This window comes from Phacochoerus africanus, chromosome 6 (genome assembly GCF_016906955.1).
Source record: "Phacochoerus africanus isolate WHEZ1 chromosome 6, ROS_Pafr_v1, whole genome shotgun sequence".
Taxonomy (NCBI): Eukaryota; Metazoa; Chordata; class Mammalia; order Artiodactyla; family Suidae; genus Phacochoerus; species Phacochoerus africanus.
This window is the reverse complement of record NC_062549.1, coordinates 96261994-96280958: the sequence shown is the minus strand read 5'-3', so window position 1 is coordinate 96280958 and position 18965 is coordinate 96261994. Positions and strand designations below refer to the sequence as shown.

At 49.6% G+C, this 18965-nt stretch overlaps 2 protein-coding genes across 4 annotated transcripts; one reads left to right on the top strand and one right to left on the bottom strand.

Annotated features, from left to right (window-relative positions):
- Window positions 1-375: 375 nt before the first annotated feature.
- Window positions 376-12784, bottom strand: S100A13 (S100 calcium binding protein A13). 2 transcript variants are annotated; one of them, XM_047784569.1, is made up of 3 exons: window positions 12686-12784; window positions 11507-11695; window positions 376-605 (listed from the first exon to the last, which is right to left on the bottom strand). In XM_047784569.1, exons 2-3 carry the CDS (start codon window positions 11657-11659, stop codon window positions 462-464), a joined length of 297 nt encoding a protein of 98 aa, XP_047640525.1. In that variant the 5' UTR covers window positions 11660-11695; window positions 12686-12784; the 3' UTR covers window positions 376-461. The 2 variants fall into 2 exon arrangements, with proteins under 2 accessions (XP_047640525.1, XP_047640526.1); XM_047784570.1 differs by lacking the exon at window positions 12686-12784 and adding an exon at window positions 11868-12278.
- Window positions 12671-17683, top strand: S100A1 (S100 calcium binding protein A1). Of its 2 annotated transcripts, none has more exons than XM_047784566.1 (4): window positions 12671-12689; window positions 13638-13705; window positions 15708-15860; window positions 17356-17683. In XM_047784566.1, exons 3-4 carry the CDS (start codon window positions 15720-15722, stop codon window positions 17497-17499), a joined length of 285 nt encoding a protein of 94 aa, XP_047640522.1. In that variant the 5' UTR covers window positions 12671-12689; window positions 13638-13705; window positions 15708-15719; the 3' UTR covers window positions 17500-17683. The 2 variants fall into 2 exon arrangements, with proteins under 2 accessions (XP_047640522.1, XP_047640523.1); XM_047784567.1 differs by lacking the exon at window positions 12671-12689 and adding an exon at window positions 13009-13027.
- The last annotated feature ends 1282 nt before the right edge of the window (window positions 17684-18965 follow it).

The window sequence follows — 18965 nt, the reverse complement described above, 5'->3', positions numbered from 1 at the left end:
AAAAAGTTCAGCACTGTGCCTGGCACGGAGCAAGCCCTCAACACATGTTGGCTGCTATCATTTCCATCCAATGACACAAACTGCAGGAACAAGAAAATGAAAGCCAAGACCAAGCCCCTGAGCACCTGGGGGGATATGAGTCACCTCCCTTTCCCTAGAGATCTGCCTCCACCTTTCATATATTCATTCATCAACTATTTATTCATTGAGCATCATCTACCCTGTATAAGACCTGATGCTACAGAATATTCTAAGATGAATAACATTCCTGGTCCTCCAGGAGCTCATAATTGTTGGACCCACCCTCAGGTCAGGGCAGAGCTTTCCCACTCCCTGGTGTCCAGAGAAGAAATCAGGGTGGGTGTAAGAAACATCTGGGTCTCAAGGAGGAAGCTTTATTTGGGGGAAGTAGGGTTCCGCCCAGCCCCACCAATCCTGCCCCCCATCCCAGCCAGTCAGCTTCACTTCTTCCGGATTCCCAGGGCCTTCTCCTTCCTGATCTCCTTGGCCAGCTCCCCAATCAGTCTCCAGTACTCATTGAATTTGAGCTCTGAGTCCTGATTCACATCCAAGCTCTTCATCTTCTCATCTAAGGAGCCCACATCCTGAGGAGACACCGCAGGGAAGCGTGGGGTTAGAAACAAGCATTCTGGAGTTCCCGCTGTGGCACAAAAGGATCGGCAGGGCTGGGACCCCAGCACAGTGGGTTAAAGGATCCAGCACGGCGGCAGGTGTGGTGTAGGTCACACATGCGACTCAGATCTGACCCCTGGCCCAGGAACTCCACGTGCTGCAGGGCAGACAAAAAAGAAAAAACCAAAACAAACAGAGTGTTCCTAAGACGTGGAGAGAGGGAAGAATCCCCAGTCACCATTCCCTTCCCTCAGAGAGTGCTAGGACCCACCCCCCACGTCCAGGATGAAGCTACAGCCCCAAACTTTGGTGCCCAACTACAAGCAGATGCCGAGGAGGGAGGTGAGAAATCCGGGTATAGTGTCTGCTGTGGTCTATAGACTCCCACTGTGGTGGATTATGAACCACAGGCATGATGTCATTGAAGGCAGAGCAGAAAGAGATGCACACAATAGGCCTTCACCTGCAGGCACGGGCGGGCTCCAGCACAGCACTGGGATAAGCCCAAGGACACTCGGGGAACCCCTGCAGGCACAGACTCACTCTGACCGCACTCAGAGCCTTCTCAGGCCACCCTCCTCCCACGCGGAAAGCTAAAGAAGGTCACAGGATTTGGCTGCCCATGCGCATAACCTTCATGTCATCTCATTTCCCCAGTGGGGTCACTAGCCTGGTAAATGGGGGGAATGGCAAGGACACGGGGTGTCCGGTGTTCCAGGGGGCCCTTGACAAAATCTCTCCCAGCAGACCTGTGACATCAAAGGATAGTCTAAGCTGGACCATCATGATCAAAGGATTTGTTGTCAGATAAATAACCACAACCAAACTGAACAATGGATCCAGGTCAAATTAGACAAGGGTGCCTCAGGCAGAGTTGATGCTCAATATTTGAATCAACATTTGGATGGAGGTGGAGGAGCCTTGCCAAATCAATAGATGGCACAAATCTAATTCATAGAACTAAACAAGACTTGTTAAAAGCCACAATCATGCTGAATTATAAGCTACTATGAGCATTGCCAATGGAAGGCAAAGATGCCCAGAATAACATTATATAGAGAGGGAGGGGGAAAATATACAATTAGGCAAGAGAAAGAAATAAACTGTCAAAGTGCTGGGACAAGTTCAAAGTTCCTGTCATGGCTCAGTGGGTTAAGAACCCAACATAGTGGCCATGAGGATGTGGGTTCGATCCCTGGCCTCACTGAGTGGCTTAAGGATCCAGTGCTGCCGTGAGCTGTGGTGTAGGTGGCAGGTGGGGCTCAGATCCCACATTGCTTTGCTGTGGTGTAGGCCAGCAGCTGCAGCTCTGATTCAACCCCTGGCCTGGGAGCTTCCATATGCAACAGGTGTAGCCTTAACAAGAAAAAGAACCCAGAATTGCCAAAGCAATTCTGAGGAATAAAAACCAAGCAGGAGGCATAACTCTTTCAGACTTCGGGCAATGTTACAAAGCCACATTCATCAAGGCCATGTGGTACTGTACCAAAACAGACACACAGGCCAATGGAACAGAATAGAGAACCCAGAAATAAACCCAGACACCTATGGTCAATTAATCTTTGACAAAGGAGGCAAGAACATAAAATGAGAAAAAGACAGTCTTTTCAGTAAGTATTGCTGGGAAACCTGGACAGCTGCATGCAAAGCAATGAAACTAGAACACGCCCTCACACCATGCACGAAAATAAACTCAAAATGGCTTAAAGACTCAAATAAAAGACAAGATACCATCAAACTCCTGGAAGAGAACATAGGCAAAACATTCTCTGACATCAACCTTACAAATGTTTTCTCAGATCAGTCTCCCAAAGCAACAGAAGTAAAAGCAAAAATAAACCAATGGGACCTAATCAAACTGACAAGATTTTGCACAGCAAAGGAAACCAAAAAGAAAACAAAAAGACAACTTACAGAATGGGAGAAAATAGTTCCAAATGTGCGACCAACAAGGGCTTAATCTCTAAAATATACAAGCAACTTATACAACTCAACAGCAAAAAAGCCAACAACCCAATTAAAAAATGGGCAAAAGACCTGAATAGACATTTCTCCAAGGAAGATATACAGATGGCCAACAAGCACATGAAAAAATGCTCAACATCCCTGATTATTAGAGAAATGCAAATCAAAACTACCATGAGATACCACCTCACTCCAGTCAGAATGGCCATCATTCATAAGTCCACAAAAAACAAATGCTGGAGGGGGTATGGAGAAAAGGGAACCCTCCTGCACTGTTGGTAGGAATGTAAGCTGGTACAACCACTATGGAGAACAGTATGGAGGTACCTTGGAAAATCATACATAGAACTACCATATGATCCAGCAACCCCACTCTTGGGCATATAACCAGATAAAACTTTCCTTAAAAAAGACACATGCGCCCACATGTTCACTGCAGCACTATTCACAATAGCTAAGACATGGAAACAACCCAGATGTCCATCGACAGATGATTGGTTTAGGAAGACGTGGTATATATACACGATGGAATACTACTCAGCCATAAAAAAGAACAAAATAATGCCACTTGCAGCAACATGGATGGAACTAGAGACTCTCATACTGAGTGAAGTAAATCAGAAAGACAAAGACAAATACCATATGATATCACTTACATCTGGAATCTAATATACGGCACAAATGAACCTTTCCACAGAAAAGAAAATCATGGACTTGGAGAACAGACTTGTGGTTGCCTGGGGGAGGGGGAGGGAGTGGGATGGATTGGGAGCTTGGGGTTAATAGATGCAAACAATTGCTTTCGGGATGGATTAGCAATGAGATCCCGCTGTGTAGCACTGGAAACTATGCTCGTCCCTTAGGATGGAGCATGATAACATGAGAAAAAAGAATGTATGCATGTAGGTATAACTGGGTCCCCATGCTATACAGTAGAAAAAAAAATTGTATTGGGGAAATAACAATAAAAAATAAAATAAAATAAAATAATAAAAAATATCAGCAAAAAAAGAGAAAAGAAAAAAGAGGCAAATTCACCTCTTATTAGACTAGCAATTATAACATTGTATATCTAGAAAAAAACAAAAGAGTGGTAATGCCTGACATTTCAACAAGTGTAAGCACTTAATAGTGCTGAGTGTTCTGAGCTTTATGCTGAGCATGTTATATACTTCATCATTTACTCGTCATAATCTGCTAGAATGAAAGGCTCCAGGAGCAGAGGGAACTTGTCCATCTTGTTCATCACCATAATCCCTCTGCCTGGGACAGTGCCTGGCACAGAGCAGAGGCTTGTTCACCAATATGACCCAAAGCCTGGGACGGTGTCAGAACAGGACAGAGCAGGCACTCAATAAATATTGATTGAATAAATGCAAGACCGGTCCAACAAGGGCAGTAGTATTATGAGTCCTTTTCACCAATGAGAAATCGTTCCTCTGAAAGATTAAATAACCAATCAAGGATGAGAAGCTAGAAACTTAAAACACACTGGGCAAAGCCAGGGATTGAAGCCACATCCTCATGGATACTAGTTGGGTTTGTTACCCACTGAGCCAAAACAGGAAGTCCTGGTGACAATATTAATACACAAAAACTAATGCCAGCTCAAAATATAGAATGTGAAAGATCCCACTTAAAGCAGTGAAAAAAAAAAACAGGAGTTCCCACTGTGGTACAATGGGATCAGTGGTGTCTCTACAGCACCACGATGCAGGAGCGATCTCTGCCTGGTGCAGTGGGTTAAAGGATCTGGTGTTGCTGCAGTGGCAGCATAGGAACTTCATATGCCCCAGGACAGCCAAAAATGTTTTTTAAATAAAATAGTAAAAAATAAAGCACTCAGGAACAAACGTAGAAAGCTATTAAGCTTTTGTGAAGATAGCTAAATTGAAGGATACATGCATAAATAGAAAAACAGGGAGTTCCCACTGTGGCTCAGCCATAACGAACCCAACTAGTATCCATGAGGATTTGGCTTCGATCCCTGGCCTCACTCAGTGGGTTAAGGATCTGGCATTTCCGTGAGCCGTGGTGTAGGTCGCAGACGAGACTCAGATCATGCATTGCTATGGCTGTGGTGTAGGCCGGCAGCTTCAGGTCCAATTTGACCCCTAGCCTGGGATCTTCCATATGCCCTGGGTGCATCCCTAAAAAGCAAAAAAAGAAAGAAAGAAAAGAAGAGAAAAGCATGCTTTTTTTTTTTAGAGATGAAAGACAATAATATAAAGATGTCAAGGAGTTCCCTTCGTGACACAGAGGAAACAAATCTGACTAGGAACCATGAGGTTGGGGGTTCGATCCCTGGCCTTGCTCAGTGGGTTAAGGATCCGGTTTAGCCATGAGCTGTGGTGTTGGTCGCAGATGTGGCTCAGATCCTGCGTGGCTGTGGCTGTGGTATAGGCCGGCAGCTGTAGCTCAGATCGGACCCCTAGCCTAGGAACCTCCATAGGCTGAGGGTGCAGCCCTAAAAAGCAAACAAACAAACAAAAAAAAGATGTCAATTTTCCCTCAAATAGCATTTTTATAAGATCCGAATTAAAATATCTACAGGATTCTTTTTTTTTTTTTTTTTTCTGTTCTCTTCTTTTTTGGCTGTCCCACAGCATATGGAGTTCCAGGGCCAGGGAACAGATCTGTGCCACAGTTATAACCTATGCTGCAGCTGCAGCAATGCCAGATCCTTTAACCCACTGTGCTGGGCAGGGACTGAACCTGCATCCTAGTGCTGCAGAGACACCGCCAATCCTGTTGCGCCACAGCAGGAACTCCAGATTGTTTTTAATATGATTAAATGTTACTAAAATTCTTCTTGAAAAATAAACATGTGGCACCCACCAGTAAAATTCTGAAAAACAGCAATGAGGGGGAACCAACTCTACAGCAAAAAAGCATATTCTAAAACTACAATAATTAAATGAGATTGCTTCTAAATAAATAATAAACAGATCAATGAAAGAGAACAAAGAGACTCAAAATATACATGGGAATTGAATCAATAATAAGTGGGATATTTAACACCAGCAAGAAAAATGTAATGATAAAATAAAGTCTGGGGTTTTTTAATGACTTAAACTGGGAAGACCTTTCTAAGCATGGCATAAAACACAGAAGCTATTCAGGAAAAGTTTGATAAATCTGACTGCATAAAATTTTTTTACACTCTGAATGGCAAAAACTACCATAAATAAATCAAAGGACAAAGGGCAAATTAGGCGGAAAAGATTACCGTGCCCATAACAGACAAAGGTTGATTTCGTTACGCTATAAAGAGCTATCAATATGAAAAGAAAAACTTCAATAAAAGAAAGAAACAAGCCGTTCACAGAAAAAGCAATATACATGTCTATCAAAAAATATTTTTTGGAGGAGTTCTGTTGTGGCTCAGCCGAAACAAACCTGACTAGTATCCATGAGGGCCTGGGTCAATCCCTGGCCTCGCTCAGTGGGTTAAGGATTCTGCGTTACTTTGGCTGCGGCATAGGTCAGCGGCTGCAGCTCTGATTCTCCTCCTAGCCTGGAAACTTTCATGTGCCACAGGTGTGGCTCTAAAAAGCATATATGTGGTTTTTGGAGTTCCCTTGTGGCTCAATGGGTTAAGGATCTGGCATTATTCCTGCTGTGGCTCTGGTTACAGCTGTGACTTAGGTTCAATCGCTTGCCAGGGAACTTCCACATGCTGAGGGCACGACAAAAAAAAAAAAAAATATTTAATGTTCTATTTCATTCAGAATTAAAGAAGTATAAATCAGAACGAAATACTATTTCCACATATTAGATTGGCAAAAATTAAGCTTGAGGGAGTTCTCTTGTGGCGCAGCAAGTAAAGGAGCCAGCATTGTCACTGCATCAGTTTGAGTCGCTGCTGTGGCTGGGGTTCAGTCCCTGCCTGGGAACTTCCACATGCCATCAGCATGGGGAAGAAAAAAAAAAAAGGTTGGTAAGACTCATTTTGGGGAAACAGGCAGTTGAATGCACTGCTGGTAGCCATGAAAACCAGTACAACCTTGTTGGGAAGCAAACTAATAATATCAATAAAAATTAAGAACAAACAGTCTTTTGACCTAATAGTTCTACTGCCTGACATTTACCCTACAAATATTTTCCCTCAAGTTTATAAACATAATATAAACAAGAACTTTTGCAAAAAGGAAAAGTGGACATAGAAGAAATGTCCCTCAATAGAGGATTAGCTACATAAATGTGTTAAGCTACAAATTAGGATACAGTGTATCTTTTGTTTTGGTTTGGTTTGGTTTGGTTTGGTTTTTTAGGGCCTGCATATGGAGGTTCCCAGGCTAGGGGTCAAAACAGAGCTGTAGCTGCCGGCCTACACCACAGCCACAGCAATGGAGGATCCTAGCCGTGTCTGCAACCTACACCACAGCTCATAGCAACACCGGATCCTCAACCCACTGAACGAGGCCAAGGATCGAACCTGCATCTTCATGGATACTGGTCAGATTCCTTAACCACTGAGCCAAAATAGGAACTCCAGTGTATCATTTTTAATGGGAAAATAGTCTATATGCAGTGTTATAGTTTTAAAAAGCTATTGTAGAACAGTAAGTAATATGCCTTTATTCATTCACTGTCAACAATTTTTACTTTTTTATAAAACTTTCTTTACTGTCTCACTCAGTTCCTCAGTATTTTATTGAGCATCTACTAGGAGTCAGACACTCCTCTAGGTGCTGGAGATGAAACAGTGAGCAGATGCCTTTCCTTCATGGAAAAAGAATGTTTCCTACATGGAAAGGAAGGAAATTAAATGTTACAGTTAGTATACAGACGGTATAAATAACTTCTTGGTAACATATAATTATGTAATGGAGGCGAAGGTGTGAAGAAAGTGCTCTGAAAGAAACTAGCCCCGGGGTAAAGGAACAGAGCACAAGGAGATCTCTGTCCTCAGTGGTGAAGGAAGGTCATGCTGAGGATTGGCCACCTGAGCAGAAATGTGAGTCAAACGAGGAATAAACCCAAGAGATACCTGGAGGAGGAGCATTCTGAACCAGGAGAGGAAAAGCAGAGACAGTTGGTATAAAAAAACTCTCACTGGGAGCTCCCTCCGTGGCTCAGTGGTTAACAAACCCAACTAGGACCCGTGAGGCTGTGGGTTCGATCCCCGGCCCCTCTCAGTGGGTTAAGGATCTGGCGTTGCCGTGAGCTGTGGTGTAGGTCGCAGACGTGGCTTAGATCCTGCTGTGGCTGTGGTGTAGGCTGGCAGCTGTAGCTCTGATTCAACCCCTAGCCTGGGAACTTCCAGATGCCACGGGTGCGGCCATAAAAAGCAAAGACAACTCTCACTGCTTTCCAGGATTTTTACTAAAAAGAGGAACCGAGATATAAGCCATAGCTGGAGGGAGTTATAGGGCCAAGGGAGGTTCTCTTCTCTCTCTCTTTTTTTTTTTTTAAGATGAGAGATAGTACAGTATATTTGTAAACTGATCAGAACAATCCAGTAGAGAAGTTCCCATGGTGGCGCAGTGGTTAATGAATCCGACTAGGAACCATGAGATTTCGGGGGTTCAGTCCCTGCCCTTGCTCAGTGGGTTAACGATCCAGTGTTGTCGTGAGCTGTGGTGAGGTTGCAGACGCGGCTCGGATCTGGTGTTGCTGTGGCTCTGGCGTCGGCCGGCGGCTACAGCTCTGATTGGACCCCTAGCCTGGGAACCTCCATATGCCAAGGGAGCGGCCCAAGAAATAGCAAGAAGACCAAAAAAAAAAAAAAAAAAAAAAAAAAGAACAATCCAGTAGAGAGGGAAATTTTGATGATGAAAGAGAGAAGGGGAAGAATTGAAAGAGCAATGTCTTTTTTTTGGCCGTGCCCATGGCATACAGAAGATCCTGAGCCAGGGATCGAACCCACATCACAGCAGCAACCCAAGCTGTTGCAGTGACCACTTCCGATCTTTAATCACCTCACCGCAAGAGAACTCCAAGAGTAACATCTGTGAGTAGGTGAGAAAGGATGGGATCCAATGCACCAGGAGAGGGGCTGATCTCAGCAGCTGAGACCGACATTCCTCACAGGAAGGAAGGCAGAGAATGTGCCAATCAGTTGGTAGATTTGTGGGAGGAGGCACACAGAAGTTTCTTGATGGCTCTTATTTTCTCAGTGAGAAAATTTCTCAGCAAGAGGGAGACTAGAAAAATGAATAAATGAATCATTCAATGATAAATGAATCAACGAGGGAAATGTAGTGGAATCACCAGGCAGGGCTAAGGGTCCCGCTGGGGTTTGTGGTTATGCATTTAAAGTGAGACAAGTCAACATGGCAGTGCATTTTTCTCCAACCAGATTCAGCGGTGCGAGGGCGGACACAGAATGGTGGGTTTCACCAGCAAGTTAATGGATTTAACTTGGGTTGGGATTTTGCCAAATATCTAGGATAGAGCACAAGAGGATCAAGGGAGCTGAGGGAGGGACTCTAGCGGTGAGCCTTAGAACCCAGCTGAGTAAAAGGAATGTGATGAAAGATGACAAAGTACGGAGTTCCCGTCGTGGCGCAGTGGTTAACGAATCCAACTAGGAACCATGAGGTTGCAAGTTCAATCCCTGACCTTGCTCAGTGGGGTTAAGAATCTGGCATTGGAGTTCCTGCCGTGGCGCAGTGGTTAACGAATCCGACTAAGAGCCATGAGGTTGCAGGTTCGATCCCTGCCCTTGCTCAGTGGGTTAAGGATCCGGCGTTGCCGTGAGCTGTGGTGTAGGTTGCAGACGCGGCTCGGATCCCGTGTTGCTGTGGCTCTGGCATGGGCTGGCGGCTACAGCTCCGATTAGAACCCTAGCCTGGGAACCTCCATATGCCGCGGGAGTGGCCCAAGAAAAGGCAAAAAGACAAAAAAAAGAAAAAGAAAAAGAAAGAAAGATGACAAAGTGATGAGGTCAAGAGACTGAAGGTCCCAGTGGAGGAGCTCCCGCTGTGGCTCAGTGGGTTAAGAATCCATCTAGTATCCAGGAGGATGGGGGTTCGATCCCTGCCCTTGCTCAGTGGGTGAAGGATGCATCGTTGCCACAGATTCAGCATAGGTCACAGATGTAGCTCAGACCCGGTGCTGCTGTGGCTGTGGTGTAGGCCATCCCTGGCCCAGAAACTTCCACATGCACAGGTGTGGCCCTAGAAGGAGAAAAAGAATGAGATAGAGGAACAGAATTGGAATGACAAGAGGTGGTAGAGAAAGTTAGTCCTAAAATCGAGATTCTGAGGTGACAACATGGTCTAGACGGGGTGGTGACGGGGTGGTGGGGTGAAGGTGGAAGATGCGGAGACACAGGAAGACAGAATCTTTCAAAGTAAGTAGTTCAAGAAATGGAAAGGCCCGGGTGTTGTTGGCTGGGTTGTCTAGGTAATGCCAGGGGCAGTGATGAGAAGGAGAACAGTAAGCCAGGAGCTGAAGAGCTATAAGGTATGAAATAAGAAGTGTGGGTTGGGCATCTCAAGAAGAAGAAGAAACTAAGATCTGGAAGTAGCAATGAAAAGCAAAGAGGAAGTTCCCGTCATGGCGCAGCGGAAACAAACCTGACCAGGAACCGTGGGGTTGCAGGTTGGATCCCTGACCTTGCTCAGTGGGTTAAGGATCCAGCATTGCTGTGAGCTGTGGTGTAGGTCGAAGACGTGGCCTGGATCTGGTGTTGCTGTGGCTGTGGTGTAGGCCGGCACCTACAGCTCCGATTTGATCCCTGAACTGGGACCTTCCGTATGCTGCGGATGTGGCCGTAAAAGGATAACCCCCCCCCCCCAAAAAAAAGCAAAGAGGTCACTACCTGCAATTCCAGGCCCAGAGGGAGTTGGATTCGGAAGAAAAATCAGTCATTATTTGAGAGAGCTACAGGGAAGGCTGTACTTTCAGGGAAAAGCCTGAAGTTTCCAGTGAGAAGAGGAAGAGAAAAGTCTACGGATGTAGATATTGCAGGTGACAGATTATGAATTTCAGAGACTCAGTTTGTGGTTTTTTAAAAATCCATACTCAGGAGTTCCCATTGTGACTCAGCAGTAACAAACCCAACTAGTAAGCAACCATGAGGATGCAGGTTCAGTCCCTGGCCTGGGTCAGTGGGTTAAGGATCCAGAGTTACCGTGAGCTGTGGTGGAGGCCGCAGACAAAGCTCGGATCTGGCGTGGGCTGTGGCTGTGGTGCAGGCTGGTAGTTGCAGCTCCTATTTGACCCCTAGCCTGGGAACATCCATATGCTGCCCTAAAAAGCAAAAGAAAAAAGAAAAAAAAATCCATATTCACATGTTTTATGTGCCTGTAAAATTTCAGCAAGGATGTAAAAGAAACTATTAACAGCCTGGGATGATGTGCCAGCTCAGACGTAAACCCCTCCTGCATCCTGTGAGTAGGAGAGAAAGAATGACCCTATCAGGTCATTATTGAGGGGATGCCCAAAGAGGACGGGAAGTCACAGAACCTTACAGGAACCTCCTACACTGAGATTCTAGGACTCTATGAATTTGGCTGTGTTCCTATTTTTGATGAACGCTTTCCCACAGCTGGGCCTCAGTTTCTATACACAGCAAGTGAGGAATCCAGACTGTTTTCTCTTGGCCTCCTTCTACCTCTGATGGTCTATGAATTTCCCAAAATCCAGCTCTGGGTCCAGGCCTGCGTTGGGGAAATGAAACCAGAGAGATACAGGGCAGAAACAATAAGAACCCCAGAGCATCATGCAATAGGAACACCAAGCCCAATAAGCCACTTGCACTCACACAGACATAGCGTTACCTAGTTATACACACACACCAGGCAAGGACACCCAGAGCCATTTACACACGCAGTCACCACACCTTTGTCCACAACGCAGCTGTAGTCACCTTATCGTGCCCAGCAACAACCTGACACACACACAGTGTCCCACAGCCACTGACTCTCAAAATCTCAGGCCCAGAGATTCCACCTACCTTGAGCAGGTGAGGCAACTGCTGAGTGACCAGTTCCTTAAACTCATCGATGCTGAGGCTGCCCTTCCTCCCCTCTCGCCCTGCAAAGTTGAAGAAGGTGGTGACCACCGTCTCAATGGCCATCTCCAGCTCAGTCAGTGGCTCAGCTGCCATCAGGACCCTGGGGCTGGAGCTGCTGTCCTCACAGGGCTGACATGCAGGAAGGAGGAAGGAGAGAAAGGCGGAGTCAGGACCACCCAGAGCATCCCTGACCCCTGGCGTTGCCCCCTCAGGCTGTCTGGCTGGAGGAAGCTTCAAGAGAAAGGAGGGAGGGAACAGGATGCAGGGATGGCGCTTGGGGCAGGGGACCAGGGGAAAGTACCTCAGTGGAGGTGTAGGAAGGAACTTCACTTCCAGAAACCCCTTCCTCTCTAGGTGTCGCAGTCTGAGGGTGCTTTGGAAGTGTCTATGTCTCAGGAAGCCCTGGGTAGTGGTCCCTCGATCAGGAGACCCCTCTTGTCCTGGAGGAGGCTTGAGGTCTGGGGTCCTTCTTTGGCGTCCTCTCAGTCTGGTGGCCCTTTGGTGGGATTCAGTCCCAAGGGCCCTTTCTGAGAGTTTCAGCCGCCTCAAAGGGTCACGGGGTTGTTTGTCTCCAAAGCTTGTTTGTGCAAGGGCCTGGGTGTCCACCCGCCTGCACTGTGCACGCCCACACACACTGGCTGCTCTTCCCAGCAAGAAGCCCAGGGTCTGGCAAATGCCCAGCTGTGGCCAGGGCTGGCTCTGTCTGGACAGACCCGGCCTCTCTGTGGCCCCACCCGCACCTTCCCTCCCCCCACCCCCCTCGGGAGCAGCTGAGCCCAGGACTCCACAGCCCTCCCCGCCCGGTTTCCCGGATGGCGACAGCAGTCCTGGCTGCGGCTCCACTGACTGCCCTCGCCCAGAAGGGGCTTGGCACTCACGGAGAAGGGGAGGAGGGGACCGCGGAAGGGGAGTGGGGAGGAGAGACAGCTGGGGATAGGGGACATGCCCACGCATCGTCCCTCTTCCCGCCTACCCACTCCCCTGTGCAAGGACTCTTGTTGGAACTCCCAAAGTCATTTCCGGAATCCCTATCGGAGCCGGCTCCAGGGGAGGGACCTGGGAGCTCGGGGTGCGGGGAGGCTCCCCAGGATCCCTCCGGGGTTAGGAGATGCGACTCACCGGGGTAAGGAGATGGGGTGCAGCGGGCAAGAGCCCTAGGGCTGAGGTTTATAAGCTTCCGGGAGAGGGAGAAAAGAGCCCCTCCCAAGCCGGGAGGTGTCAAGTTTCCATCGTCGTGAATTCTGAAGAGAGGAGACAGTCCAATCACGCTCCTCCCCCCCCCAAAGCAATCAATCCAGGAACCCTGTGCCCCTTCCCGTCCCCACCCAGCCCAAATAGCCTCCACTTTGTGAGGGGAAGGAGCTTCCTGGCCAGATCCCACTCAGCAGGCATCCTGGGGGCCCATCCCTCCCAACACTGGGAGCCTGCACACACGCACCTCTCTAATCAGGAGTGTGTAAGGTGGGCACTGGGGGAGGCCATGCACATTGAAAGAATCAATTGAGTGAGCTCAGCTCCTAGAGGTCCCATCTAAGAAACACCACAGACGGCCCCTCAGAATGAGATCCCCCCAAGGATCCTGCAGCCCAAGACCCCCACAGAGGATCCCAGACTGAGACCCCACAAACAGAAAGGGATCTAGGCTGAGACCCCCTTGAGGAGACCTTGCATTGAAATCCCTGGGGGGGGGGGGAGTGGTCTCAGGCTGAAACCCCTCAGGGAGACTCTCAAGACTAAATTATTCACTGAGAAGTCCCCTCACTGAGCCCCCTCAGCCAGGTGCACACACCTGTTCCCTGCCTAGCAGCACACGCAGTACTGTGGGGTGGGGGTGGGGACAGAGCCGCCTCTCAGTGTGCCTTCGTCCCAGGACCTTTCCCCCTTTTGGGGCCCGATGTTGGGGGAGGCAACGGGGGCTGGAGAAGAGGACACAAGGCAGCCTGTTCCAGCCCAGGAGACAGAGGGCGCCTCTGTCCACTCCTGGCCCCTTGCCCCACTGGGTGTCTGTCCGTGAAGGGGTGGAGCCGGTGGGGGGTGGGTTGGACGACTGAAGACAGGTCTCCCTGCACAGCTCTGGTAGCCACATTTGCAGCCTCGGCCGTCTGTCCGGAACCTGCTCCCAACACACCTAGGCTGACCGTGAGTACCTTGCCCCATTTGTGTTAGTGCCTGTCCTTGGCCAGCCTGGGGGCAGGGGGACTTCAGGACGGCTCCGAGAGTTGGGGGAGGGGGGCAGTACCGCGGTGCCGTGAGAGTCTGGAAGGGGTTCGGGATTGGGGGAGACCGTGTTTGAAGGTGGTGAGGGGAGGCAGGTGAAGCTCAGAGGGAGATCTGGGAACTTAGGGAATGAGGAAGCCAGGGCAGAACCCAGGCACTGAGCTCCCAGAATGGGGGGCCCACCTACCACAGGGCCCTCAATGCCCACCTGAGACACCCTCATCTCCCAGGTGCTGGGGAGGAGACCCAGCTCTCTCCTTGCTTCCAGTGGCGCAGGAATAAGAAAGCAGATGGAACAGCCCCCTCGCCCCACCCCAGCCTTGGTCTCTCTACCACCCCACCCAGCCCTGCCAAGAGCTCAGGAAGTGGGGGCAGGGCAGGGGTGCAGCACAGAGCATGGACCAAGTGAGACCAGGAAGCGGGGGTGGGGGGGTGGGGGGCTAGGGTATGACTCCCACTCCCGTCTCCCTTCGAGTGACCTCCCCTTCCTCCTCCTCCTCTTTCTTGGCCCATCTTCCCAGACTCCCCTCTCCCCTCATTCTTTCTCTTTGTTTTCCTGTCTGGCCCCTCCCTGCAAGGTCCTCTCAGAATGGCCCCCACGCAGAATCCCAGGCTGCTCAAGGTCTCCAGGCAATCTCTAGGTGCCCCTCCTGGATAGGGCTGATAACCGAGCCACCAGCACCCGCCCCCTCACATCCCGCTTATCCCCTCTATCAGCCCAGCTTGGGTTCCATCTCCCTCATGTCTCTGTGACAACCGCTTCTCATGTCCGGAGTTCAGGTGACACTCACAAGGGCCCCATTGAAGAGCTAGGATGTCATCTGATCAGGGCTCATTGTCTAGCCCCTCAGTCCCAGGGAAGGATGGGGACACCTGATCTGAGACACCTGAGCTGCCCTCTGAGGCTGTGAAGGGGCCGAGTGTCCCAAGGTCAAGGGAAACAGGTCCCCTGGCTTGGTGGTGCCCCCTCCTCAACAGACCCTTCCATTTTTCCCCTCCTCTCTCCCAACTCCTTGAACTCAGAGGATCTCACGCACTCAGCCTTTATCTTCCCCAACACATAGCAGCCCTATTCTCCCTGCTGCCACTGTCCCCACATCGACTGGGTTGGGCCTGGGGGTGGGAGTGGCCAGCAGCAGGGGCAAGATCCCCCAGGTGTCCTCTCCTCCTCCTGGGGAGCCCTGTCTCCAGAGAAAACGTCACACTTTCCACTTTCCCTTCCCACCACCACCTCCCAGTGGCAAGGCTGATTCTGCAGAGAAGTACAAGGAACCCAACTCGAGGTAACAGAGGGAAGCCAAAGTGACAAGTTCAGGGGAGAACAGAGTGGCAGGACCAGGAGAGGCCCCCAGGCTGTTGACAGGAAACTCAGGGGCAGTGAGACACTCCTTCCCCATGAACCTCGGGCTCCCCACTCAGACTGCCACCCTCTCCACCAGGCGGACCAAGGGCACCAGATTGATCCTTGCTCGGGGAGGGCAGCAGAGTCAAGGCTATAGCGGGGAGCCCAGCCCACCATCCCCAACAGCATACCTTGGCTGTGCTAGGCAGGCAAGTCCAGGGTAAAAATAGAGCCAGACGAAGCCAGGCTGGGTCCTGTGACCACCCCGCCTGCCTGCCCTACCCTCCCCAATGTCTGCCCAGGCAGCCAGGAGCCACCACAAAGTCCATGGCAGGCCTCTAGAGCCAGCCCAGCTCCAGCTGCTCTATCTTGCTGCCCTAAGCCCTGACTCCCTCTGACTGGGGTGTGGACTAAAGGGCACAGAGAAGGAGTCTAGACTTAGGTCTGTTTGTGTAACATCTCAGGAAAGATCCATTGTGGTGGGGCTCCAACCTCATAGCTCTTCAAGCTGTAGGACCCTCGCCCCGACCCAAAAACCCCAGGCATGGTCCGAAGCTCACTTCCATGGTGGGACGTGGGTAGGTGAGCTGCGCGATGGGCTCGGAACTGGAGACAGCGATGGAGACTCTCATCAATGTGTTCCACGCCCACTCGGGCAAGGAGGGGGACAAGTACAAGCTGAGCAAGAAGGAGCTGAAAGAGCTGCTGCAGACGGAGCTCTCTGGCTTCCTGGACGTGAGCACAGGGTGGGGGTACAGGGTGGAGTGGGCGAAGGGTGGGGGAACAAAGTGGGCACCTCCCTGCCATCTCTCCATCCACCCCAGCTCAGCCCATCCATCTCCTTCCTCTCCCAGGCTACACGACTCCTCCTGGTTCAAGTCAAAATGCCCAGATTTATTGATGACCTGTTAAGTGCTAGGCCCTATGTAGATGCATCATTAACAAAGCTCACAGTCTAGAAGGGAGAGCCTGACCCTTGAAGGTAAATCTTGGGAGTTCCCATTGGGACTCAGCAGGAAAGAACCCACCTAGTAACCTCAAAGACGCAGGTTTCAATCCCCGGCCTCACTCAATGGGTTAAGGAGCCAGCATTGCCGTCAGCTGTGGTGTAGGTCACAGACGCAGCTCGGATCCTGAGTTGCTGTGGCTGTGACGGAGGCCAGCAGCTGTAGCTCTGATTCAACCCCTAGCCTGGGAATTTCCATGTGCCGCAAGTTCGGCCCTAAATTTAAATAAATAATAATAAAGAAAAAAGAAAAGAAAGTGAATCTTGAACCTCAGGAAGCACCCAGGACCTTAACAGAGATGCCAGAAATGACTATGGGAGAACATTAACCGGACTGAAGTGGGATGGCTTCTCCAAAGAGGGGGCACTTGAGCCAGAGATTTCCACGGGAAGATTAGGGAAAATGCAGACATTTTAGGAGAAGGTACAGTATCTGAACAAGGGCATGGGAGAAAGAAGATGAAGCATGCTCGGTAGTTTTGACTGAAGGATGCAGAAAAGGGGAAGCCAGTCGAAAGTGTACCAGCGCTGAGATTTCATGAGAACGGGATTCAAATTCTGTTGCTGCCACTTTCTTGCTGTGTGACTTTGGGCACGTTATTTAACCACCGACTGTCAATTTGTTTCTTCTCTAGAATGGGAATAATGAAGCCTAGTTCATGCTATGTGTGTTAGAATTAAATTAGACAATACTTGTAAAGCTCCTGGTGCAGTGCTTGTCACATTGTAGGCACTCAACATATGGGAATTGTTTTTATTACTCTGCCCTGTTAAGGAGCTGATCTGTAGGCAACAGGAAACCACAAGTGTCTTGTTAGTTTTGAGAAGGGCAGAAAGAGTCCCATAATTAGCAGTTCCCATTGTGGTTCAGCAGTAACAAACCCAACTAGTAGCCATGAGGATGCGGGTTCGATCCCTGGCCTCACTCAGTGGGTTGAGGATCCAGAGTTGCAGTGAGCTGTAGGTCACAGACGCGGCTCAGATGTGGCATTTTCTGCGGCTGTGGCATAGGCTGGCAGCTGCAGCTCCAGTTCAGTCAATAGCCTGGGAACCTCCATATGCCATAGATGCGGCCCTAAAAAAAAAAAAAAGTCTCATAATTAGACATAATTCTCCCTCTTGCTCATCTCTGCCTCCTCCTCTCCAGTCAAGCAAGTCCCATGCCCCTGACTCTGTGATATTCATCTCCCTGTCCACCTACCTCACCATTTCCTCGCTCCACAGGCCCAGAAGGATGCGGATGCTGTGGACAAGGTGATGAAGGAGCTCGACGAGAATGGAGATGGGGAGGTGGACTTCCAGGAGTATGTGGTGCTGGTGGCTGCCCTCACAGTGGCCTGTAACAACTTCTTCTGGGAGAACAGTTGAGCAGACGGTCCCATTGGGCAGCGCCCTTCCTCTCCACCCTGCCACACCTGCCTCTTCACCCTGCTTCCCCTTCATCCTGCTGTTCCCTCCCCACCTTCTCACCCTTGCCTACCCTCCAACAGGGGCGCAAGAGTAGTGGGCCAGGCCTGCAACTCATCTTTCATTAAAGGCTCCTCTCTCACCAGCCACCAGCTGCTGTCTCTCTCCTTCAGGGCTTGGAAATGGGTGGGGAAGTGAAGGCTGCTCACTCCCAAATTGCTTTATTTGGGGAGGGATCTTATTTTGGAGAAAGATCAAGGAACCATTACATCTTCCTACTTAAGAAATGCTCAAGGCCCAGAAAGGTAGAGGCTCAAGGTTCCAGCTGGAAGTGGCAGAGACATCAGCTTTTCAGCTTTGAAGCCAGAAAAATTGCCCTTCAACTTTCGAAGAATATGTGCTGAAGACCTACCCCGTGCTAGACATTGTGTGGAAACTGGGAATACAGCAGTGAGCAAAACAAACACAACCCTCACTGTCACATAGGTGAAATCCAGTAAAGGGTGCCAAACCATTAAACATACACGTATAAATGCTAGGAAGGAAAATGAAAGGATCTCATGCGCCTTTAAGAGAGCGGGGGGTGGAACTGAGGACATGTTCATTCACTCATTCTTCCAACATCTGAGCCTTTTTTTTTTTTTTTCGTCTTTTTTTGCTATTTCTTGGGCCGCTCCCGCGGCATATGGAGGTTCCCAGGCTAGGGGTCCAATTGGAGCTGTAGCCACCGGCCTGCGCCACAGCCACAGCAACACGGGATCCGAGCCGCGTCTGCAACCTACACCACAGCCCACGGCAACGCCGGATCCTTAACCCACTGAGCAAGGCCAGGGATCGAACCCGCAACCTCATGGTTCCTAGTCGGGTTCGTTAACCACTGCGCCACGACGGGAACTCCCATCTGAGCCTTTTATTGTGTGCCCAGGTATAAGGAAAATGCCGTATAGGTCTGAATCAAAATCCACATGGAAGCTAGATGGCGGGAGAAGACATTGGAATAGGTTGCAGGGACGCAAAGCTTCCCCCAAATAAGAATTTAACAATCTTCAGGCCAAGTTGGCAAGAGAAAAATATGGATGGGCAGTGGTGCGTGGTGCAGTATCCAGTAAGGTGTGCTCCCTGCACTGGTCCCCAGGTGCGTTTATGGCAACCCACAACTCTAAAAGGGGCGTATGCTGAAGGGGGGAGCCAGCGCAAATTACACCGGCCCCGTGGCTCTCGGAAGAAAGACCGAGTCATGTCGCGTAAAGAATTTTAGTCGGTCTGCCTTAGCTTTAGAGGTGGAGGGACCCGCAAGGAAATACGAACTTTTCTTAAGAGGACCAAATCCGCCCTGAACGTCCCAAATCACCAACTTGCAGCCGCCTTAAAACCCAAGAGAGAATATATTGGCCACGCCCCTTCCCGGGTATACAGCCTAAAGCCCC